This window comes from Macrobrachium nipponense, chromosome 2 (genome assembly GCF_015104395.2).
Source record: "Macrobrachium nipponense isolate FS-2020 chromosome 2, ASM1510439v2, whole genome shotgun sequence".
NCBI classification, from domain to species: domain Eukaryota; kingdom Metazoa; phylum Arthropoda; class Malacostraca; order Decapoda; family Palaemonidae; genus Macrobrachium; species Macrobrachium nipponense.
The window spans coordinates 53,225,349-53,251,520 of record NC_087201.1 but is presented as its reverse complement, the minus strand read 5'-3'; the positions used below and the strand labels follow the sequence as shown (position 1 = coordinate 53,251,520).

General features: G+C 36.2%; 1 protein-coding gene across 5 annotated transcripts in view; it reads right to left on the bottom strand.

Annotated features, from left to right (window-relative positions):
- The window catches only part of LOC135220584 (probable serine/threonine-protein kinase roco5), a 185,153-nt gene that overhangs the window by 23,454 nt on the left and 135,527 nt on the right, over positions 1 to 26,172 (bottom strand). For 4 of the 5 annotated variants that reach the window (XM_064257834.1, XM_064257832.1, XM_064257833.1 and 1 more), the window contains 5 exons: positions 13,831 to 14,022; positions 12,572 to 12,727; positions 12,091 to 12,273; positions 10,522 to 10,691; positions 3,786 to 3,978 (listed from right to left, as the gene is read on the bottom strand). In XM_064257834.1, coding sequence (XP_064113904.1) covers positions 3,786 to 3,978; positions 10,522 to 10,691; positions 12,091 to 12,273; positions 12,572 to 12,727; positions 13,831 to 14,022 — 894 coding nt within the window. The remainder of the gene's footprint in view (positions 1 to 3,785; positions 3,979 to 10,521; positions 10,692 to 12,090; positions 12,274 to 12,571; positions 12,728 to 13,830; positions 14,023 to 26,172) is intronic. The other variant, XM_064257835.1, reaches the window with a different exon arrangement.

The following is a 26,172-nucleotide window of genomic DNA, read 5'->3' as shown; positions in this document are numbered from 1 at the left end:
GTTGACCACTCAGTTAAAAAGATAAAAAACCAGTTGATTTTGATCAATTTTTCATTATCGAAACCTCCAACGCATGACAGTTTTTGTGAAATTCTGCCACATATGTATTTGATGTGTTTTGTCTTCCACAAGTCTTCATTCACCTCTAGCATCCCTTCTGATAATTCTCATCCATCTAGTTCTGGTTCTTCCATCTTGTTTGTTGCCTAAAGGATTCTAGCTGATACTATCACATAATATTCTCCCACAGGATTTAAAAAGACCATGACCAAGCCATTTCCATCTCCCATTCATCATAACCTTGTCGCCATACAGAACCTCCATAAATCCCTAATAGCATCATTTCTAACTCCCTTCTGATATCTGATTCCTTATAGATTATATTCTTCACAGAACTTTACTTTCAAACTGACAAAAGCTTTTATAATTTTCCACACCATGATTAACGTCTGTATAACACTACAGATCATGCTAGACTTACAAGACTCACTCTTAAGTGGGAGGTAGTGCCTTAAGGCAAGGGTGGGGTAGTACCCACCCCAGTGAGGATGTGTCAGCAATAAGCAGAGGTGCTAAGAATGTGCTACCACTACCACAGAACTCTGTCAGAACAAATCAGGGTAAACCCAGCTGCTATGCTTTTGGCTTTTTAAAATAATCTATGAGTTTGAGGGAAGATTCTACTATATCCTCCCTTCCTCTAATGATAGAAGAGTAAATGGATGGTTTGCATTCTATACTTGAACAGGAGCTCATAGTGCGCCTAACTGTATGCAATCAGGTCCGTCATGTACTTCAGTATGAATGGTCTCAGGTTAGAAGAGGAGGGGTGGGGAAACACCTACTCCACTCTCACTCACAAAAGAACAATTTGGTTAAAGTATTCAAATGAGACATGTGATACAAGGTAAGGACCTGGTATTCACACTAATTGTTGAGCTGCCATTACATATCCTACAGAAATTGTGAGGTGAAGGTAGTATGATGTTGCCATACTGCTTGCCCAAGAAGTACTTTCAAAAGGCAAGAGGTTCTATGCTGCCGATGTCACAAGCCCTCGGCCAGGCAGAATGGTCCACAGCTGATATTTGGAAATAATTTCATGCAGCCATCAAGTTATTGTATTCTTGGAGATCTTCTTGCAATGCCCAGTGCTAATGAAAAGGTATTTACACTCTGGCCTAACAGTATTTCATTCAGGGTCTAGAACTGAGAGATTTTGTGTTTTATCCACAAACTCTGGAATGAAGGAGACCAAGCCACCTCTCTTGCATGTCAGATGAGATAGGACAATCCATGTAGTTTCCCTGACACTCTTGGCTGAGGCAAAGGCTTGGAGAAAGATTGTCTTTAAGGTGGGATCCCTGTCCTATGATCAGGACAGGGGTTCCTAAGGGGAGGATGCAATTGGCCCCCTTCCCCCTAAAAAAGAAATCCTCATAAGTATGGAAATTTCCAAAAGGGCAGACAGGTCCACACACTGTAAGCAGAAGACTTGCAAAGCACTTGCCCCTTAACCCTCAACGGTGAACACTGAAAGGACACCAAGAAGTCTGCTAACCCCCTGAATAATGGTACTGGCTAGAGAGTAACCCCTTCTATGACACCAATTACAGAAGACGGCCCACTTTCCTCGGTAGACATTGGCTGAGGATAGGCAGAGGGAACCCGGCATTTCCTTTGCTGTTATGCAAGAACAGCCTTTCTCTTGCAGGAGATGCTGGATAACATCCATCTATGAGGTTGCAGCTACTGCACTACACCACAGAATCTCCAGATGGTGTTGTCGCTAATGGCTACCATCGAGTCCCCATGCAAATTATGTTAGAATAGCTATAGTGGCAACCACAATGCTATCATTTTCAGTTCATTAATGCGCAATTTTTGTAGGTCCAGGGTCTACCATCCCAAAAGTTAACTTTTCCCTTAGATGGGCTCCCCAGCCTTTGCAGAAGGCATCTGAAAAGAGGAGTATTTCCAGAGGAGGCGACCTTAGGGAAACCCCCGAAGGCTTTCATCTGAGAGCCACCACACCAGGTCTTCCCAAACCTCCTTGAGGGAAGCCAAGTGGTGTTGCAGTTCGTCAGAAAAGACCAAAGTTGTTTCAATTATTACTGCAGGGATTGAATGTGGCTTCTCCCATTGGTATGATTTCTCCAAGGACTTGAGATGACCCAGGATCACCTTCCATAGCTGAGCCAAGTGTTCCTCATCCTCCAGAAATCACCTAGCAACTTCTTTGGGGTTATCTATCTGGGGAGTACTGGGAAGACCTTCACTGCTACAAAGTCTAGTCTCATCCCCAAATACTTAATCTGCTGCTCGGGGATCAGGTCGAACTTCTGCCAATTCACTGGTACACCCAGACTCTGACAGAGGGACAAGAGTCATTACTTGTCTCAAGTGAACCGAAGCCAAGACCAGGACAGAAACCCTGGTGAATACCTGGGATGCTTTTCCTACCCTGAAGCAGAAAGCCTTGAATTGGAAGAACTTCCCTTGGCACATGAATCATAGGAACTTCCTCGGGTCATAATGTACTGGGATCTGAAAGTATGCACCTTGAAAGTTGACTGAGATCATAAAGTTTCCCCCTCTGAATCTACAATGAATGTGCCATCCCCATAGTGAACAGTTTCTATTGATTTAGCTGTTCAGTGCCAAGAGGTCTATGACCAGTGTCTAGCCTCCTGATGCTCTCTCAACCTAGCCAAGGAGTCTACGTATACAAATGCCAAGACAAGAGACCTATAATATTCAAAGAATGCCTTACCCTCCTCAACTGCATCAAAGATTTTTATATGTCTCACCTCCTAACAGAGAGGAATGGGTTTCATGAATGGAAGCCCAGCTCTGCCAGAGGGGGGAAGGGGAATGGGGAATAGTTACTGGGGGAAAGTAAGTTCTAGAAGGATTTGACATCACTTCGGGTACTGGTCATGGCTAGGTGAGGGATTTTTTTTTGTCTTCCTCCTCTTCTGATAACACTCCCACTGAGAAGGCCAAGCAGCATATTCAGGACAGGAATATATCCCCTTGCAAGAAATAGACTGAGGGTGAATCTAATGTAATAGGGGACATCAACTGACAGGATTAACCATGTCCCTCACAGCAGTGTTGGTCAAATGGACAAATGGCCAACAAAGGAAGACACAGCACAATAAATGAAGAACTATTCCCATAGGCACACAAGGTATACTCAAGCACAAATTAGCAATGGAAAGTACAAAGAGCTGCCAAGAACACATAAAAAGAAAACAAAGCACAAGAGGTACTCAATCAGCACACAAGCAACAAGAGCAACATGTTAACTCTACCAGAGGCGGAAGAACAATTGGTAGTGTTGGTTGGAAGGCTGGGCAACCAACATCCCTATCTCCACTTGGGTACACCCCTTGTTAGTCAGTACACAGCCAGTCCAGCACTTACAGTAAAGGATGCTCCATATATGAAAGGCATGGTGTTGGAATCCCCTTGGGACAACTTTGAATTCATCCTTCAAGTATATTCATGTCTTCTTTAGGGCCTGGTATATCAATCATTTTATCTCCTTCATGTCCTAATTCATGACTGACCTCACAAAAATGTTCTCCCTAACATAGTCATTATTCTTTTGATGTTAATACTGTATCATCTCCTTCTGACAAGTATTTTTCTTTTTTCACCGTTTAATAATTTTTCATTACCTTTCGTTTCTGATGGGTCTTGGTCTCTGGATAATACAGCAGAAAGGATAACTTAGAACTGATTAATCAGGTTAATGTTGTACCATATATCTAACTCACCAATCTCAGCTTGGAAGGGCAGCATATGTGGTGGAGGCTGAAGTCCTTGGTAGAGGTCATGGCAGCGAGCAGCACATTCCCACAATACAAGCCCTAATGCATATATATCAATCTGTTTTAAAGCTGCTTCACAGTCTCGAAGATTAACAGCACCTTCTAAGACTTCTGGAGCCATGTAACGTAATGTACCAACCTGTAAAACACAAACTTGATTCACTTTATTGTAGGGTATCAACCTATTAAAAAAAATGTAAAGTCCTGTAGTAAAAAACTGAGTTCAATGTTATAGCTTTGTCAGCAATATGGATTTTATGTACAATATTCCATACATGGTATGTATTAATTTTATTTAAAAGGGGGTTTAAGGGAAATTCCAAAAGGACATCAACAATACCCATCTTGAAACATAATCATCATCTTAGTCTTGCATATGTATTTGACATGACCATTGTAAAGTATTGCCTCTTCCTTATGCTAAAAATGTAAAAATCTTCCTTTACAAAAATATTTGGATTTTACATAAAGTAAATATGCTAAGAAATGTCCCTTGAAAATTTGCTTTTCCCCCTCTTGCTGGAGAGAAATACATCGCACAACTTGAAGAAAAACTATATGAAATCAAAAGTGCTGAAGTCACTATAAAATTCAACAAAACATGCTAAACAAAAAATATAATCCTATATAAATAAACAAACAAAATAAATTGCTAATGAATGTTTGCACTTAAAGGGTATAGTTTTCTATAGTTACTAAATTTTAAGTGCTAACTCAGGTTTAATTAAATATATTCAAAATAGCACTCTAATCCTAGGACAACAATATCTATCTATCTATATACTGGACATACATACATATATACCTACATACATACATACATACATACATATATATATATATATATATATATATATATATATATATATATATATATATATATATATATATAAGTATATATAGAGGCAGTCCCCGTGTTACAATGGGGGGTCCCGTTCTCGAGACGTGCTGTAAGCCGAAAATCGTTGTAATCCAGAACCTTGTCAAAAATTCTATGAAAACCTTACTTTTAATGCTTTGGGTGCATTAAAAACTATGTTAACTGCATTCTTATTGCATTTTCATAAAAAAACTTCAAATATTGATTATATTGCATTTTTGGAGTTATTTCTTCTGCCAGATCAGCGTTGTAAGTGCCGTAACCCTGGAACATGTGTTGTAAACCAGGAAATAATTTTTGATGTATATAATTGAAAAGTCTTGTAACCTAGGAATGTCGTCCCAAAAAAAAAAAAAAAAAAAAAAATATATATTATATCATATATATATATATATATATATATATATCTATATATAATTATTATATATATATATATATATATATATATATAATATATATATATTATATATATATGAGGTAAAAATGTTCTGTAACAACAGAGTTCCATCTAATAAAAGGAGCCCATAAAAACACCAAAATAGAGAAAAAGTACTATATTTCAGAGACTGCTGTCTCCCTCTTCAGGTAGATGAATGAGAAAAGTTTACAGAAAAGGTGGTATTTATACCAAGAGGTCCATCCACAAACAAGCCATTTTAAGTCACCCCGCTGATAATCTTCCTCTAATCTTCTTAAGGGTTGGTTGAATGAAGACGTTGTCGATCGTGTCCGAAATCCATCCTCCTTTGAGATGTTCATTACCTGCCTCTCTTTTATTAAGGAACCGATTCCATCATTTGACTCTTGTACCGGCAGTTGCTGCTATAAATTACACGTGACAAATTCCAGTTTATTCTATGGTTATGTTCATTTATATGGTTGAAAATAGCCGAGTTCTGTTGTCCATACCTAACTGACCGTTTGTGTTGTATTAATCTCTGGGGAAGGGATTTACCTGTGAATCCGATGTAAGATTGGTCACAGTCCTGGCATGGGATTTTCGTATACCCCAGAGTCCTTTGGAGATGTCTTTTGTTGGACGTTAATCAGGGATTTGGCTAAGGTGTTTGGGTAAGTAAATACAAAAGGGTTCGATTTTCGAGGGGGTTGGTTATTCTCTTAATCGTGTCCAGGTGGGGAATTATTATTTTATTGTTGGGTGTATCTCTGGTCTTGTCTTTAGGGGGTCTTCATTCAACCAACCCTTAAGAAGATTAGAGGAAGATTATCAGCGGGGGTGACTTAAAATGGCTTGTTTGTGGATGGACCTCTTGGTATAAATACCACCTTTCTGTAAACTTTTCTCATTCATCTACCTGAAGAGGGAGACAGCAGTCTCTGAAATATAGTACTTTTTCTCTATTTTGGTGTTTTTATGGGCTCCATTTTATTAGATATATATATATATATATATATATATATATATATATATATATATATATATATATATATATATATATATATATCTAATAAAAGGAGCCCATAAAAACACCAAAATATAGAGAAAAGTACTATATTTCAGAGACTGCTGTCTCCCTCTTCAGGTAGATGAGGGAGACAGCAGTCTCTGAAATATAGTACTTTTTCTCTATATTTTGGTGTTTTTATGGGCTCCTTTTATTAGATGGAATTCTGTTGTTACAGAACATTTTTTACCAGTCATATATATATATATATATATATATATATATATATATATATATATATATATATATATATATATATATATATATATATATATATATATATATTAAAATTAATAACAAATAGAATAGAATACAATATATAATTTAAGCCAAAGGCCAAGCATTGGGACCTATGAAGTCATTCCGTGCTGAACTGGAAATAGGCTGTAAAAAGGTTTGAAAGCTGTAACAGGAAGAAAACCTCACAGTTGTACTATGAATCAATTGTTAAGAGAGGGTGGAAGGTAAGATGAAACAGAGACTTTGAATTGAGGTACAGTAGAAGCAATTAAAGTGGTTGCAGGTAGGGGCTGAAGGAAAACTGCAAACCTAAAGTAATGCCTACAGTGCACTGCATGTGAAGCACTGATGGCACTTCCCCTACAGGGAAAATTAACAATGAAACAAATGGAACCTCTAAAGTATACAAATGCAGTAGCCAGCAAACTTATGCAGAGTATTTGGCAATAAAATAATTTTAATCAAAATATAACTAAACTATGTACATACACTGTTATTCATCATGCTAATGAGAGTTGTAAGTCTATGATTACATTTTTTTTATCCCCTTCCTTCCCTAAACTCTTCTACTGCTCTATAATAATTATTCTCTGTAATGCTACCACACTTCCATCAGCCTGTCTGTATCATATATTCAGTAACTTGGCAGACATACATTGTCCCAGCCCTATAGTAGAGTAAACATCATCAGCATCATTAACCTTCATAAGCCAAGCTTTCCTTCAAGGGGTTAGACATCAAGTGATTTCTCTCCATATGGCTCCGTCTTCATTTATATCCTTTTTCAACCAGTCTTTGTTCTATGACTTCCATATCGGTTTCTAAGAAACAGGATAAAGACCCATAGGTTGACCCAGAACATCACAGGTAGTAAGTTGACCAACTACTTTTGAGATATTACCAGTGGAAAAAAATAAAACCATTCGAAGACTGGCCAGTCTGACATTAGATCCTCTATCATCAGGTACGGTTCCTTTCCATGTTCCACATATATACTGAATAAATATAGTATGGTATATTCTCTACACATTCTCCTCTTTCCTTACTGACCTAAGGTCACAAGTTAATGACCTACTAAGTTCTGATACTGTACTAAAACCAGACAAATGGGGTGGACTGAGTTTGTATGGGCATATGGATTCATAAAAAAAGCAGATACCCCAATAAAATTTCTAAGAAATTTTATACTGAGTCCCTAACACACTATGTACTTATAATGTAGAGCTAAAATTCCAAAAATTATCTAAAAAATTTTTTTGGTGCTGGATAATAAAACATTATCCTTAAATTAAAAATCTAATTCACCATAAATACTTAAACGATTAATACATTAAAATGAAATTTGCCTAGATAATACAAGGTGATGTACCATAAATGACAGTCAATGAATGTGGTTAAAAGTGGCTGGTGACTTGCCCTTGTTTTAATTTAATGATGCATCAAGAATACTACCATATCATTGTTTGTTTGTTTGTATGGTGTTTTTACGTTGCATGGAACCAGTGGTTGTTCAGCAATGGGACCAACAGCTTTACATGATTTCAGAACCACGTCGAGAGTGAACTTCTATCACCAGAAATACACATTTCTGACCCCTCAGTGGAATGACTGAGAATTGAACTCGCGGCCACCGAGGTGGCAGGCCAACACCAAACTGACCATGCCACTGAGGCGCTACAACATTATTACAAAATCTGGGATGATAGATAAATCCAAATAGTTTTTTCCTTAAACTACAAAGAGAAGTTTTGTATTGTAACAATGGAATTTCAATGTTTTTATAGAATATTTTATAAACAGTCCATGTGTTTATATTGCATAAGTCAACTTTGTGTCTCACAAAGTCATTACGCGGTAACATAGCATAAAGAGTACTGTACCATGATTGAAAAAAAGAAAGCCTAAAATTACCAGAATTTAAGGATTATTGTTTAAAGACTAAATCAAATCTATTATTTTTGATGATCCAGTCATTACTTTTTTATCAATTAAAACAAAGTTTACCCTTAATTAAATTTTAAAAATTAATAATTATCATTGCAATTTACTGAGCTCATATTTATCTTAATAAAACCAATTTAATGAAATTTTGGTACAGTACACAATGTGCCCCTTTATTTAACTTAACTATGTCTACAATTTATTTAGATCAATACAGCACCTCTCAAAGTTATTACTAGATTCTATTTCTTGGATAAAACTTGCGCATTATATATTTTACATATACAGGCAGTCCCCGGTTATCGGAGGGGGTTACGTTTCTGGGGGCGTGCCAAATAAGCGAAAACCGCCATTAACCAAAACTGGGTGATTTATGGTGCCATAAAGGCGCTTATGGCGCCTTTACCCAGTTATTGGCGCCATAAGCACCTTAAGGTACCTCTGCTTGTTAAGTTATGGCGCCATAACTCTATTATTGGTGCCATAGATAACCGGAAATTGGCCTGTTATGGCACCATAAATCACCAATTTTATGGCGCTAGACAAGCCCCATAAAACCGGATCGTTGATAACCGACGACTGCCTGTAAATCCAAGATTAATATGACAAATTAAGGAAAAATGAAGGCGCATTCCAACACTGCAAAAGAAATATACACACTTTACTGAATTACTGAATGTTGTGGAATAATCTAATTAAAATCCTAAGACATCAAATAAGGCCCATGAAACTTCATGATGACATCTAAGAAATGAACTACGTAAATCTTGCCTCGTGCCCAATCCTTTGTAAAATAATATCCTATCTCTCACTCCTTATCTAATCCTTAAGTCACTATAATCTATAGTCCTAGAATATAGTAAAATTATAATACCAAATTCCTATCACCAAGTTCAAAATTGTCATCACTGCATTTGACCTTGTATCAACAACTTTCCTTCTTGTGAGGCTACGTCACAGTATACATTCATATGATGTTGTCTTGTGGGGATATTCTCAAATGATTTTTATTTTATTTTCAGAAATGAAAAATAATATCATTACTTGATTGTTCAACCCTGGAAAAACTGTACGTATACATTTAATTTTTCACCAAGAAGGCTTAAATTTTAAAGAAATTCAAGAAATCAGAATTATTATAAGAATATTTTTTACAGTAATTACAATGAAACAATATACGTACAGTCATTTTTTGCAATAGCTATGACCAGACACTTACAATGGAAGCAATAGGAAATTGAATAAACTAAATATCTTAATATATGAATACTAAGGGAATGATAAATAACAGAAAGGCTTGGAGAGGCCATAGCAAAACTGACAAGTGATATCAATTAACGTGTTGTGCATATTATATTAAATACAGAACAAAGCGCAAAGGCCAAAAACCAGGACGAACTAATCTAGAGGTCAAGAGGTTAATCGAGTATGTGGACTAATGGAAATCTTGCTCGCCAGTGACCTCTTTTAAGAAGCTACAGTACCCAACAACAACCTTTGAACGAAACAAATTGAAAAGTAGAACGTGAACAATAATGGAAAAGCGAACCCTTATAGACGAAAAGTGAGAAACTCATATCATAAATAAGCATCTAATGAAGAGCCCATACATACCGATCATACGAGAGAAAGAGTAGCAGAAGGGGGTGTCGGGAGTGTGGAAGTGAGATTGCGGGCCTCCATAGTGATTTGTGAACTTGTAAAATTATTCACGAGTGCCCAGTGATTAAGAACTGATTAAAGTCCAAGTATTAACTTATAAAAGTTACAAGTGTTTAAGATAGACTCAGTTCAATCACTGGAATTACATAAAAGTTACAAGTGCCCTTTTTTAAGATAGACTTGGTTCAATTACCCAGAAATAAGGTGGAACTTTATAAGAATTTTAGGAGTAGAATAAATGTATTTTAGGGAAACATATTTCATTTATCACTCACAACTGAATCAGGTGTTATTAAGATAGCTGACATCCAAGCACAACGAAACTTTTAAGAAGAGTTCTCCCTTCCCATAACACATTAACTACAGTTAAGTACAAAATTTATACAACACTAAGTCTAATCAATTAGTGCTGCATAAAGAGTTACTTTGCTTTTAACTGCAAGACCATTACTTTCAATAATTTCTATAAACTTTTGTCTACCATTAAACTCACATCCGTTAATGACGAAGTTTCAGCATGTTGTTCGTCCCCATTGACGTAGTACTTGGCACCTTGTGTGTGTATAGCAAAGCCCAAATCAGACACCACACAAGACATATTTTCAGTTAACAGTAAGTTTCGTGTGTTGAAGTCTCGATGACAGACGCACGGCTTAGTAATATCTGAAACAACCGAAAATCAATTATTATTTTCTATTATGAAAATAATATAGCATGTTCATATAATTCATAATTTATTTGTAATCTACTGTATATAGTATGCCCTGACAACTTGCCTTAAATTAGGAAGAAGTGATTTTAAAAGGTACAATCCTTGTTTAAATGTTTCCAATTTACAGCCCAATCATGGCAAACATTAGTGTGTACTATCCTAATCAATGTCCTCAAATTAATTTTTAAATAATTATTGCTCCTGGATGCTGTCTTAAAATAAGTAACTCGTACATACTGTATCTACATGGCGAACTTATATCTCACTAAAGATAGCACTCTAAAAGAATTAGGTAAAGAGCAATGAGTTTCCATGGCTAAACTGTACAACACAAGAATCACTGTTAATTAAAACTGGGCATACCAGTAATTAATGATCATCAGAGATGTGAATAGTCTTATTCCTGATATGAGAAGTTGCATGGTAAGACAACTTTCTTTTAAAGGGCCAATGACATTAGAGGCCTGTGATTGTTGGTATTGTCTATGCTGCACAATATACAACCACTGGAGGTCTAATATGACAAATTTTTAAAATGTTTTATACCTTTGTTGACCATGGCTAAAGTTACCACTATACATAATTCAATGATATATTCATGTGCAACACATTTACATGTTTATGCAACATATAGAATGTAGGTTGTGATTATAAGTTGAAAATTAAAATAAATAATACCTTAATGAACCAAATACAAAATATAATCATCATCATGATAAACTGTGACAAAATCAACCTGTATCCAAAAACATTACTACCTAGTTTTAAAAACATTTTCCTACTGCTATTACCAAATATCTTTAAAATACTACTGACCTACAAACCTACATTATAACATTTCTTCACTAAAACACTCCCACCTATAACTCAATCATATTTACTTAAAATCTACCATACAATTAAAACTTGATGCTGCAAGCAGCAGACTGAAAGAATTTCTTTATAAGAATCAGACACAAATCTTATAATAATTTATGAACTGCATCTTGGTGACTATTACTAGGACAGTTCATTAATATACGTATATTGAAAGAACACCAAGACAAAAAATCTCATCCTTCATAAGACAGCCAGCCCACAAGAGAAATCTGAAGACTTGATAATAAACAAATGTTATCATTTTATTTACTTACTCACCATTAGACATAAAAACATGTCTTAAAAAAATCCATTTAACAGGCTAACACATGTACTTTAACGGAGCTTGACATCTTCTGTACATATAGAATCATTTTCTTATCCCATTATCAGTTCTCAGTTTAAAGATAAAGAAACAAAGGAATGCGCAGTATTAACAACAAATACTACTGTACAATAATAAAACTAGAAAAAAAAATTACAGTTACTTACCACCTCTTCTAATATCTGAGTGAAGATGAGAAAGACCTCTGGTAGCACTAAGTACAATTTGACAAAAAGTGGACCAGCTAAGTGTATTTTCTGCTAGATACGAGCTAAGGCGACCAAGGGGGCAGTAGGATAAAACCAAAGCATATGACAAACCACCATCTGGACCAGTGCATTCACCACCACCTGTAATCCAGATCATTGAAACACCTTCATTTTAAAATGCTCATGACAGTCAATATTCTAATTTTCTGATAAAATAAAATGAGAAGTGATTTTAAATAAATTTAATCCATATTACGTACCTTAGTTCTCTATACTGTACATAATTCATTTTTGATCATCTGAACTTCTGTGCAATAAGAATATAAAACAAGAACAAAGGTAGTATCATACTAATGGTATGATAAACAAAACACAAATGAATTTTTAAAAAAATCTTTGTACTATAAAAAATTATTTTCCCATCATATTTCACACTTACCTAGATATGCTAGTAAGTTTGGATGTTCCATCAAAGGCAAGGAATATATATATTTTTCATTCATAAAAGATGATTTATAATGCTGGGGGAATACTTTGACAGCCACTTCCTCCCCATTAACAACTGCCCTGTAAGCAGTTCCATATCGACCCTGACCTGAAGGAAAAATACGACCTTGTTTATTTCCTTGAGTTGAGCACACACATCACACATTTTATAAGTACATAATTATGTATCATTTTTTAATAATAATATACTCTATTCTGTATGGTGCTGCAACATATAAGCAAAACCAAGTTTGGCACTGATATCTACATTTTCAGAAATTAAGATCCTAAGTGGGGAAGGATTTACAGTAGAGAATATACAATAACCTGTACTATTAAATAAGATGAACAGAGAACAGTCTGCATTTGTACTTCAGGTTGCAATAAATATAAAATGAAGACATGATACAAACACTTATTTCTTCTATGGATAACTATACATAGCCTAGACCAATATCCTGTAATGCATAGGAAGGCATGAGTACTACTGTAGATTAGATTAGATTTTTGAAAATTCAGCAATAAAGCCAAGAACAAGGGTACTTTCAACCATTTAGTACTTTACACAATGAAAAAATGGAGTTCGAGTGGTTGGACAGCAAGACTGAAGAAAGGAAGCAGAATGGAGGTAAAGTAAGTCTAAAAATGGGTGCCGCTAAGGGCTGAAGGAACACTGCAAGCAATCTCAGTAAGTAATGTGTACAGTTTGCCATGTGAGGTGCACTGATGACTCTACTCCTTACAGGGAAAAGTAAAATCAAATAAAAACATTTTGTGTCAAAAGAAAAATTCTTTTGTATGTCATAATTAAATTTGTTAAAAATCTGTTCAATATTGCTTAAAACCTAGTCCAGCAGTGTTGCAATCTTTCTAAATTTCTGTAAAAACTTTATTCCCATAAAAAATTAAAAACTTTATGTTTATAACTTATAAACTACTAAAGTTATTCATTTTTAATGAAATCAAACTGTTCTTCTAAAACAGTATTTACAAAAACTGTTTGACAGCTGTATCTGTTGAATTGACACTATTTGTTTCACATTTACTTTTACAACATAGAAAAGACAAAGATCTCAACAAATTTAAGAATTCACAGAAATATCTAAAATATTTATCAACAAATATGTACATATTCTTCATTAAGATCATTTCCTGAAGTAAACCATGCTGGTGCAAACATTTAAATATAGATGTAACTTGAGACAAACTTACCAATTGATTCCATAAATTTCAGAGAGTCCAAATCAATGGATGGGGAATTGGGAGTTTCTTCAGCAGGAACAGCATTTGCTAGGGGTTTAGATTTTCTAAACCTAAAGATAACAGCAGCCAAACATCCCATAACAAATCCAACACCGACTATCACCAGCACAACTATAACCATATTTCGTTTATTATCATCTTCTGAAATAAACCAAGGAAATAATATAATGAATAAAATAACCAATAACACATCATCAGAAACTTTGTCATAAAAATCTTATCATCATTATCTGGAATGAGCATGAACCTTGCAAAGCACTGTCATTGATTTCACACTGATATAAATAAGCAAACTACCTAAACATTTAACATTTTAAATGTGAATTACATATAATGAAAATAATGACATCAATAGCACACTCCAATACGATCAAAATCAAAGCTGCCAACATATACATAAGGTTTAATAATTCTTACACACAGTCTTAGCAATCAATCAAAAACTCAATTTTTAGGATCTCACAATTTCATTTCATGCCAGATTTTTAAGAAAAGCACTTCAAAGACATTTTGACTCGACTCAAATTAGACTGTCCTGAAAGCTTTGTTATACATAATTATATTTTATATACATAATAAATCTCAAAAACTTAATAATTTACACAATCTAAATTGTCAATCTGGACAAAATTACAGAACACATCATCTGTTCTTCCTTGCATTTAAAGAAACTATTTCAGTGAGATATTTTATTCTAAATAAAGTCAGAGGGTTTAAATTTCTTTTCATCTGTTACCATTAACCCCCATTGCTCAATAATGACTGCCAGTTACTACAGATAGTGGATTGCAGAGATTCTAGACAAGCATGCATTGTACCTGACACTGCATACATAATGCAGCCACACAAGCAGCCAAAACTGTTTAGTCAGCATCTCCCACTTCCTTTCATGCCTAAATTAACATGGATCCAACATATTCCAACACTTATACTAGCTTCATGTAGTTTATGGAATACATGTACAAGACTGCTTTCAGGACTACAATTACATTTCCTACGACTTTCAACGACACCTCTAGTAACAGAAATTAAAATGAATTGGTTATACTTTTACGTAATCTTAACAACCAACGACACAATTTCACTGTGAAAACAGAAGCACTGTATACAAGATAAGTGATTTATTTGTCTTATTACAAGTTCACGTAGCAAACCACACACTAGTGAGAAATTGTGACCCATAAGTACAAACTGTATGTTCCCATCACCATCATCAGTTTCAAAGCCATGAACAAAAGGGACCTCTACAAATTCACCCTCTCATCCACTCAAGTCTCTACTTTGTTTTCATTTACATGAAATCTCAAAGCCCTTTCAATCTCCCTCACTGCTCTGATTTATGTAAAGCTGAGTCTTCACTCAAACTGCTCTTGTGTCCAGAAGAGACCAGCTGACACTATCACTATCACATAGATTCTCCCTGGGATGATGCAAAAGATATGTGCAAACCAACTCAATCACCTCATTATATTGAACTAGCATAAATTTTCATTACAGCATCACTCCTCTATCACATCACCTTAAAATTTTATTTTTGTGGCAACAAATTTTGAAATAATGTATACTGTGTGCAAATTAGTCTCATTGTTCTACAAATCTTGCTTAGTGTGCCTGTTGTTTGACTTGCAATTTTGCAGCATTTGAAAAACTCAACCTTACTAATCTTTTCTCCAGCTAGTGTTATTTCACTCCCTTAATACAAACTCTACTCTCATGTTTTCTATTTTTATGTTCATCTTAGGTCTCATTTCTCTAACTATGATGCATTCTATTAAGCAAGCTTTATCAATCTGGCAGTGTTCATCTGATTAACCCTTAATGGACGGATAAGCTCTCAGGAGTAGTAATAATCAGGTGGGAAAGAGGTGCCAATACTTCTATAGCCCATAAATTCACTTATGGCAACTTTTACTCTGGCTAAAATCACAAATCTGGTGTCTTAGGACTTCAGTTCTGCTTCTGACTTCAAGGAAGAATGTACTGCGTCTCTGTCTCACATGATGTCTTTTCGTAAATTTGCTTATAAATATACCAAGGGGTTGCTGTTGGTTTTTGTTCTTGGTATGTCGGTTGTAAATGTAATTTTGCAAAGAAATGTTATAAAAAACATGCACAAATCCAAAAAAGTTACAGCATCTTCATTCTTGGTAATTTATGTAAATATTTTACAACAAACATGCTCACAATTTGTTACCTGTTTTGATATTGTGTGAGCTGTAATTATAATTCTAAAAAAATAAAATAAAATAATTTATTAGAAAAACATGTATAACTCGGTAAAATTTACAATTTGACTTGTAAAAGAGGCCTCACAAGGGGTTGTAATCAGTCATCTTCAACTTCTCATGGAAAGTAGAGAAAAGTTTTTATCATTTTTTTCTTTCACCATGTGCATTTGCATATCTTCCTCTTTCCATTGGTGTGTTTTTTCGTAAGTTGGCCGACCTCAAAGTTTACCCAGTCTGAGGAGCTGTATAGTATTAATTGTTTTATCTTTCCACTAAGGGTTAAAACAACACAACATACATATTCTAATTCTGTCAAAAATCTATCATTACTACAATCTATACCTCCTCTATCTCCAACCACTTTTTATTATAAAGTCCATGAGAGGCGTAAAGAGCATCTAACAATTATACTGCTAATTAACTTGACAGTCTTTGCACCTGCTTTATCCAAGGACAGTTTCAATTAGTTGTACACAATTAACTGGAATACCATGGTGACTTAAGAACTTCCATTACATGTACATATTGGTCTGTGAATGCTGTCAAATGGCTTCTGATGAACAACACAAATCCATTAAATGGGGATTTTTACTTTTGTAAACTGCTACACAATAATGTATGCCTCGAAACATGTCTGCTCAGTATAACTCCTGTCTTTCCTTAATTTATTTTGCTAGCCTGCTGAGGGGGAGTACACTGGATAGTTTTATAACAAATGAGCTAGTGCAATGCCACTATTATTACTACATTCAGTTAGGTTAGCTTTCTTTGATGTGACTGCCCGACTTCAAATTCCCAATCAACACTTGTTTCCTCATTCACTTTATTTTCAGCTACCATCTTTGCAATCATTTCATCATAATCCAGAGCTTTCCATATCTTAACTTTCCTTAATACTGATTTAATTTCAATAAGCATTAATTCATTCACTAATGTATTCTAGTCTTCTGCTTTTAGTCCATTAATCATCTTCTGCTTTTAGTCCATTACTCAAATTATCTCCCTCATATCTTTTATTTATGATTTAACAAAATTGTTCTGCCTAGTGCTGTCTTTCTTCTTCTGATTTTAATCTTGACCCATAAGACTTGGTAAAATTAAAAAGATGGCTGCACGTGTAAATTTTATGTACTGCCCTGAGGAAGAGAAGTAAGTTCTACAACAGGAGGAATGTTACATTTAACTTAAGAATTCAATAATAAGGACAACTAGTTCCAAACCTGAAATGACTGTATAAATATAGAAAAATCTTTTCCCTTATAAAATTCCTAAGCTACCAAAAATCTGCTGCTTCTTTTTGATAGTGTAGTCCCTGTCTCGTCCTCAAGAATTACCCTTTCCATGGTCTATCCAGAGCTCCATGGTGACCAGACTAATGTCAAAGAATTCTCTTAACTGGTCTTGTGGCCAGGTATTATCACATGGTAGAGCATAAATAGACTCAGGATAAGAGTGCATTTTCTATTATCCTCAGCGAACACTAATACCCAGTTCATACCTATGTCAAAACCACAAGAAGTGGTCATACACATACACAGTCATACTTTTCCATACGACCACATACACAGTCATATTGTGTCCATACGACCAAAATCCAACCAAAACGCCATTCCTTTTCTGGTCGGTCAAGAAACCAGAGCTCAGAGAAGTCCGTTCTTTGCTTATTGATTAAGCTAAGTGCATAACTTTCCCTTTCTGGTCGGTCAAGAAACCAGCACTCATTGGAGTCCGTTCTTCACTTAATGATTCAGTTAAGTGCATAATTTTAAGTACCAGTTAAAAACTTTTTAGTTTAAGACTGTGGAGCTGCCAGTTAAACATTTTTTAGTTTAGACTGTGGAGAAATGATTTATTGTGCACGAAAAGCCATAATTGGCTTCTTTTGCCCACACACATTGGCAGTTCTTACAATTTATGTTCATTAAGCTAGCTCCGAGAATTTTGTTCTTCGCTTAATAATTTCATTAATGAGGTTTATGGAAACATAAGTTGAAACTAGGAGTAAATTTTAAATTTCAGCTAATATTATTTTAAGTTTATAATGTGGATCAATGATTTTATTGTGCGTAAAAAGCCATAAACAAGCGTTTTTCGCCAGTACACATTGACACTAAAGATATACTGTAGGATCATTAGCTAAGCCGTAAACCAGTGTTTTTTGCCAGTACACATCAGTGCTAACAATTTAGGATTGTTAACTTTGAGAGTTTTGGTCTTCACTTATTGATTTCATTCCCGAAGTTCAAGTTCCAGCTAAAATTTTTTAGACCATGAAACTATCATTTTATTGTGTGTGAAAAGCTGTAAACGGTTTTTTTTTTTTTTTTTTTTGAGGGGGGGAGGCCAGTACATGTCAGCACTTCTTACAGTTAGTGAGCGTTACCTATTTGTAGAAGAAAAATTGTTTTGAAGAATTAACCATTCTTTTTATTAGTTTTATCTAAAAAAATGTTCCAAAATTATTATTAATATAGGTAATCCTTTTAGATAACAATGTTGGTAAGAGCATACAGTGGGCCCCCAGTATTCATGTTCTCCAAATTCACGGATTCCTCTCTGGACCATATCTACCCATTATCCGCGGGAAATTCGCATGTTCGCGATATTTTTCTATGCTAAATATCCAGAAATTCCTGTTTTTTTTTTTTTTTTTTTTTTTAATCAATTTCATTATAAAATGCACTTTTTGTGATAAAGCTATTAAAAACAAAGGTACAAAAATTTTTAGTGGGTTTTCCTTGATTTATACCTACCAAAATAGGCTGTTTTCAGCATTTTTATAGGGGTTCCAACTATTCGCGGTGTGTTTGTATGTGTCTAGTAAACATCCCCACGAATACGGGGGGACCACTGTACCAGGCAGTAACCTATGATCTATGTTGATTCAGAGAGAATATGTTCGGTAGGCTGTAGAAGATACTGTCTTTAGCCTATAACCTAGGATTATATATCCTTAAGGGTAAAAAAAAATTACCTGGATTCAGTAGTAACTTGAATTAAGAACTTATCCTGTTACGCTATGGGCCTAAGCAACATCCTAAGTTTACACCAAAGACCTTAGGGTTAAATAAAAGGCTACAGACATTTTTTCTTTTTATATAGCCTGTATACTTGCATCCTCTTAATACTGTCGGCTATTTTGTGCTTACCCTTAAAAGGGAATTAAATAATCTAGATTGATTAGACAATAACCTAGGCTAGGTGATAGGCTGGCCTAGCTATAGCATTTCACATGAGTAAGTTACTGTTTTTAATGTGGTAGAACAAAAACAGTTAATTAACCAGGATTAGCTAATAACCTAAACTAGGTGATAGGCTAAATATAGTTTCACATTAGTTACCGTTTTATATAGTAGACCAATAACAGCACATAGACCAAATGGGCTATGAGGTAGCAGCCTATCTTGAAGGCTACAAATTACACCTAGTTAACCCCATACCTTTAAAGGTAAATTAATAAATAAGGATTAGACAATAAACTATACTAGGTGACAGTCTATAAAATTTCACATCAGTGAGTTTTACATTAGAAAGTTACTGTTTTATACAGTAGACTAAATAGCCTAGGGCTAGATATAAAGAATCTGGGTTAGACAAAAGATGTTGACCTAACTATGAGTTTACATGTAAGTAACTTTCTGTTTTTGTACAGCCTTTACATTGATCTAGATTAATCTGGATTAGGCAATACCCTATATAGTATGATGAGAAAGAACAATTTAGGAAACATCCTATTGTTGGTGTACTAAGTGGTAGTTTAGCTCAAATACCCTAGGACTGGATATAAACATTATCCTGGGTGTAATTAAATAACCTAAAGCCATAAAAACAGTGGCTTGGGCTACTTACACAAATTAGTACAAAGGATATTAGTCCAAATGGTATGACAATTTAAATTAAAATTTTCCATAGCCAGTGCAAAAGGACTAATACAGCCATATACAGCTGTCAAAACTAACTTAAACCTCAAAAGGCTTAAGTCATCATAGATGTCTAATAGAATCTATTACAAATATGGAATCTGTATGTAGAACAGAGGCTTCCCTCATTAATAATTTAATACTGACTAGCTTCTAATAAAAACTTGTTTTATATCACTACAGGGCTGTCCTTATGCAGGACCCTCTGTTCAAGTGTTCTGTATCAAATTGCTCAGTTCATTTTGTGCCAGTGGGTATGGCTTATTACCACCTGCCATGGGTATAATCTTGTAAAAACAATGAAAATTTGCTTAGTCAACAGATATATACCAAACTTGTCGTATGCTTCTGGGAGCAAGTTTTAAGGATGAAACTGCTCATTTTAAGCTGTCCTTTTAAGCTGTCCTGGTGATACCTAGGGTTCAGTAGGACTAAGGAAAAGGGAAATCATATCTTAACGGCAGGCAGCGGATATGATCCTTTTTTCTCAGATTAAGATTTATGTTTAGGTCAAAACCCAGTAACATCAGTCCTCAGTACTTCCCAGGTGTTTTCTGTTTGGGCAAAAACTTTAGTCCCCATTACCTCCCAGGTTAACCCTGCAGAGGATGTAGAAAAATTTCTAAATGGGATAGACATTCTTACTATGGAATATGAAGTGGGCATTGCCACTGAAATGACCATGCTGAACCCAGATGTATCAGGGACACAAATTTCAGGTAGCCATGAGAGAAACCTAAAAGGAATTTTATTACATTACTATATTTTCAGAAGGGTATTGTAACTTAACCAGAACTTCTGCCCCTTTAGTAACGGACAGTTGCAGTTCAGTTGTTGAAACTGTCAAAATGTGTAAGCTTCCCAAAACAGGATATACAGCTTGTGGCATTTCATCAATTCCACAAGAAAATTATGAATAACATCAGAAAATGTCATTGCCACAGAATGGCAATGTATGAGGGACATGATGTGTGATTCCAAAAAGGAATTCAAGTTAGTCCAGTACACTCCAAAATATGCAACTGCTGCCCAAATAAGGTGTAGTGTTCGAACTACAACAGGCAACCACTAATTGTTCAGTTCTGAATACAAAACTTCAAATCAAAACATGATAGGGGCTCCAGTACTCATCTCTGATGATACTTATAATCTTTGGTTAGATACATCAATGCGCATTTTCCCTCCCTATGGTAAACATCTAATTAATGAGATAAAAATTATAATCAAAGATATACATTCATTTTAAAAATCATTAATCTTGTAAAGACCGATTTTATAATTTTATGGTGATTAAAAGACCAGAGACAATTGCAGAATATGCCTCGGTCATCCCAGTTTTGGAAAACCAACAAGGAATGGGCAATGCTACAGCTCCATTCTGAAGGGTAAAAGCCTCCTTTATTTATGGCTAAACAGCAATTTAGGACCACTATGAGAAGAATCTCAGAGGTGACAGCCTCAGCAGACCTTCATACCAGGATCCACCTCTTTAGTATCATAACCTCTGCCACCTTGCTGGAAGTTGCCATCAAAAGGTTTCCAAAATGTTCCAGAACAATTGTTGCTGTTGTAGTTAAATGTGTTTTGAGAACCACTTGGCACATTGGATGGCTCCAACTAGTCACTTCCCTGGTTATCAGCGGACTCGGTTATCGGCGATCCTGTTTTATGGGACTTGTCTAGTGGCATAATGGGCAGAGTTCCGGTTATCAGCGCTATAAGAGTGCTTATGGCATGCCATAAGGGTGCTTATGGCATGCCATACGGGTGCTTATGGCGTGCCATAAGCACCATTATGGTGCCCTAAATTGCAGTTTCAGTTAGTGGCGGTTTTCGCTTATTGGCACACCCCTCGGAACGGAACCTTGCCGATAACCAGGGACTGCCTGCATTACATAATAACCCTTTCTGTAAAAACCTGTTTGAGGAGTCTGTTGTGGTTAAAAACCTAATGAGTAAGCCCTCCAACAGAATTGTACAAGAGTGCTCTCTTTTGGGAAAAAGGGGAATCTAGGAAATGAAAACCCAAAACTACCCCTTACCAACCTAAAAAGACTTACTTAAAAAGGTTAGCCTTCAGTCACCCCAGAAGTTTTTTCCTCAAAGAACAGGTAGGTGCTCAGACGGGATGATGCCTCACAAAGGGACTTGAACAACAGCAAGAAAAAAAAATTTTTCACAAGGTCCAAAGACCTTCTTATAAGAAAAAGAAAGGCGACAAATGGAATGCCTATCAAGGGCAGAGGCAGATATCAATAGGAATGGTATGATAAGGTTGGGGGCTGACTTCAATAACACCACAGGCAATTGAAGTCTTCCCTTTGAGGACACAGCAGTAATTTTAAACAAGCGGGGTGGAAACAGTCTCACCCCTTCCCTTCCTGTAAAGGGGTTCTTCCAAAAACCAGACCCCTCTAGAATGTTACGTACAGAAAGGCCCTGCTAATGGGAGCCATACGGAAACATGCGGAAATTTGCCATCAAGCACGTCTCTTCAAGTGTCCCCAAAAGGATTCCTCCAAACGAAGAGTGATCCTAGACCTATCAACATTGAACAAGCACAATGTCTGCCAAATTTTCTGAATAACTACTGTTGCCCCAGTGCGTTCAATTGTTCTAGAAAGGGACTTGGGTCTGAAAGATGCATACTAGCATGTCCCTCTTGTCCTTCCCTTCCACCCCTTCCTAAGGCTCCAGATAGGGAAAGATATGTAGGTAAAAGTTCAAAGCCATGCCCTGTGGGCTAAACATTGCCCTAAGATTTGACAAAGTTAGTAACAGTAGTTCTTTGAGAAATCAGAAATACAACTAATAGCCCACCTAGATGACTGGTTGATCTGGGGGCCCACAAGAAAAGTGCTTGAAAAACTTAAGACCAACGGTCAACTGACTACAGTCAAAAGGTTTAATGATAAATTGACAAGATCCCACCTCATACCCAGCAGACACTTTCAGCAGCTAGGACTAAGTTGGGATACTTTTCCCGGCTCATTCTCTTTCCGCAACACACTCGAAACAGAATAAAGCAAGTCCTCAAAATGTGCCTTGGACAGCCCAGAGTTTCCAAACGGCAATTGGAACGTATGATGGGCTTGTTGCAATTTGCATCAATAATAGATCCAATAATTGGATTACAACAAATGAATGTGAACAAATTCAATCGCATGAAACAAACAACATGCGAGACCGACCTCATCAAAAGATTAAAACAGTTGGGAAGATAATTCGACCTTGGTCCTGGAAGGAATCCCTGGCGATACAGGTCACCCTGACTCCTCAGTCTGTATGAATGGCAATATACACAGATGCCTTGTTAACAGGTTGGGAGGACATTGGGAAGATCATCAGGTGGCAGGGGGGTGTTCAGCTACTCTGAGGAATTGTTGTATCAATTTCCTGGAGCTGATGGCTATCTTTTTGTCTCTCAAAAAACTTAAACCTCCAAAAGAGAGAGACACATTTGATTGGTTCTACACAACATGACTGCAATGTCCTCATTAAGAGGTCTGGATGATACTCACTTCCTCTCAATATGGTAATGCTAGCCCTCCTTCGGTGGGGCAAGAAAGGAAGTAGTACTTGTCTACAATTCACCTTACGGGGTCTCTCATTGTGATAGTAGACTCCCTCTCACGGAAAATAACAGCCTCAATAGAGTGGAGTTAGACAGCCATCTGAAAATAGCCAACATGCTTTCACAAATGGAAGTGGACCTGTTCACCACATATGAGAATCACAAACTGTCATGCAAGCAATAGTAAGAGATGCCTTCCTACAAGACTGGAACAAATGGAGGACGATATATCCTTTTCCTCCATAGTTCCAGATTTCGAAAATGTTAAGCAAACTCCTACCCAACTAAGGAACAGCTTACTAAATAGCCCCAAATTGGCCAAACAGGCAATGGTTCCTATTACCTTAATAACGGATGAAGAGATAAATTCCAAAACTGTCCACTGTTTTATGCGAGTCAAAGACCTTCACGAGGGGATTTTCTTAAATATCTATACTGTGAAAACTACTCACCCAACATTGCTAGGTACCTAGCACAAAAATTATAGACTTCATATATCTGCCAATACCAGTATGTATGAAAGACATTGTTACATTATAGTATCCATACTGAGAGCCCAGTCAAAAATTCTAGGGAAACGGTTTTAAAATTTCTTAGCCCTTTTGAAGACAAACGCCTTGCAGTTGCAGCAGTCATGTAATATTAACGGGTTCATTGATTTATGATTTTGTGATTTGACTCTACAGTATACAGAAGTTGCCACTTCCCTTCTGCGGTCCTTTGCACTATACAAATATCCGCTCTAGAAGGGTTCCAATCACTTGGTCCCTGAACAAGGTGGTTACTAATAGACTTCGATCAGCCCCTCAATTCAGTGGACCTGATACAAACCACAGGTCTTCCTCTTAGACGGGGGCAACCACAACTCACAGGCTACAGTATGCGATGTTCTTGATTGTACTAGCATCAGGAGCTCGTATTAGAAAACTGGTCTCTCTTAGACGCGACATTACATCATGCAAACTGCTCACCATCAAATTTATTGACCTCTGGCCTGCCATTCCTGGCCAAGAATGAGATTCCTTTCGGAAGCTCATAGCAGACATCCCAAAAGGTCTGTTTTTTCCTACACTCTAGGAACACTTGCCATGAGCTTGAACAAATTCGACTAAAGTGTATCGGTAAGTAGTGAAGAAATTCTTGACACATTGGCGCTACAGCGCCAAACAACACGTCTTCACAACAGGTGAATATGCTGATTATCGCTGGGGAAGGTTTGATAATACAGCAACCATGCCCAACATGCTTAGGTAAGTCACCACAGAACTTCACCCCACAAAATGTGAGTTCACACTTAGTTTCTTGTTCTTTGCTATCAATCCTAAAGGTATTTGGCATAAAGGATGGGGGCTTGAAACTTGTGGCTTGACCCTGAACCAAAAATGTTTTGGGTTGTTGGGATTAAAATCAAAGAGCTTTTTGTCACCTGTCAATTTCTTTGTAAAGCTCCTTGAGGACGAGACAGCGACTACACTATAAAAAGAACAGGTTTCGACGTAGGAAAAACCTATTTTTAGTAGTCGCTGTTGCATCCTCAAAACCCGACTTCCCTGAGGAAAAGACTAACCAACAGAGAGAAACGTAGTTTTGGTCGGATTTTGGTCGTATGTAAACAATGTGACTGCGCATGAGAACAACCACCACTTCTTGCGGTTTTGACGTGGGTAAACTGGGTATTAACATTTGCTGAGGATAATAGAAAGTGCCCTCTCATCCTGAGTCCATTTATATTCCATCACATGATATAATGTTTATCATTACGACACAATACCCGGCCACAAGACCAGTTAAAAGAAATTTTTGACACTAGTTTGGTCACCGTGGAGCTCTGGATAAACCATGGTAAGGGTAATCCTTGAGGACTCAACGGCAACTACCAAAAATAAGTTTTTTCCTATGTCAAAACCTGTTTTATCAAACCATGTAAAGCAAGCTGTGTCTGTGCAGTAATGTAAATAAAGAAAATTAATCTCTATATATTCTTAACACTCCTGTATTAGGTAACAGACAGGTAATATTCACAGTAACAAGAAACAGAGTGCTCCTCAGAACACTAACTTGGAGAACTCAATTTTTTTCCTATACACACTGGCATAAATATACTGTACTGTAATATATCCATCAATAGAATATTAAATCTTGAAAAAAAAATCCTTCATAGCATAATAATAATCATGATACATACATCTGACTATACATCTGACTATCAGAAACTCAAAGGCAATAAACAAAATGATGTTGTATACGACATCATGGCTTAGGAGGAAACAACAGTCACAAAAGCTCCCAAGTATAAGAACTCTGATGTAGTCATAAGACACATCTACCAGCCACTCACAGGTGTTTATAATATGCATTGTTACTTTTGAGCCAATAACATACATGAAAGCTTCAATGCAGAGGAGTGCTCTCTTAACCCAACCACAAAACATCTTTCTATATGAACTATTAACAACATATTCTTCCCCCTACACAGTATTGCAAACAATAAGGAAGGCTTTTACTCATTGTATGTGCATACATCTACACATCTACATAGTGGAACCTTGGCTTTCGTAGAGAATCCGTT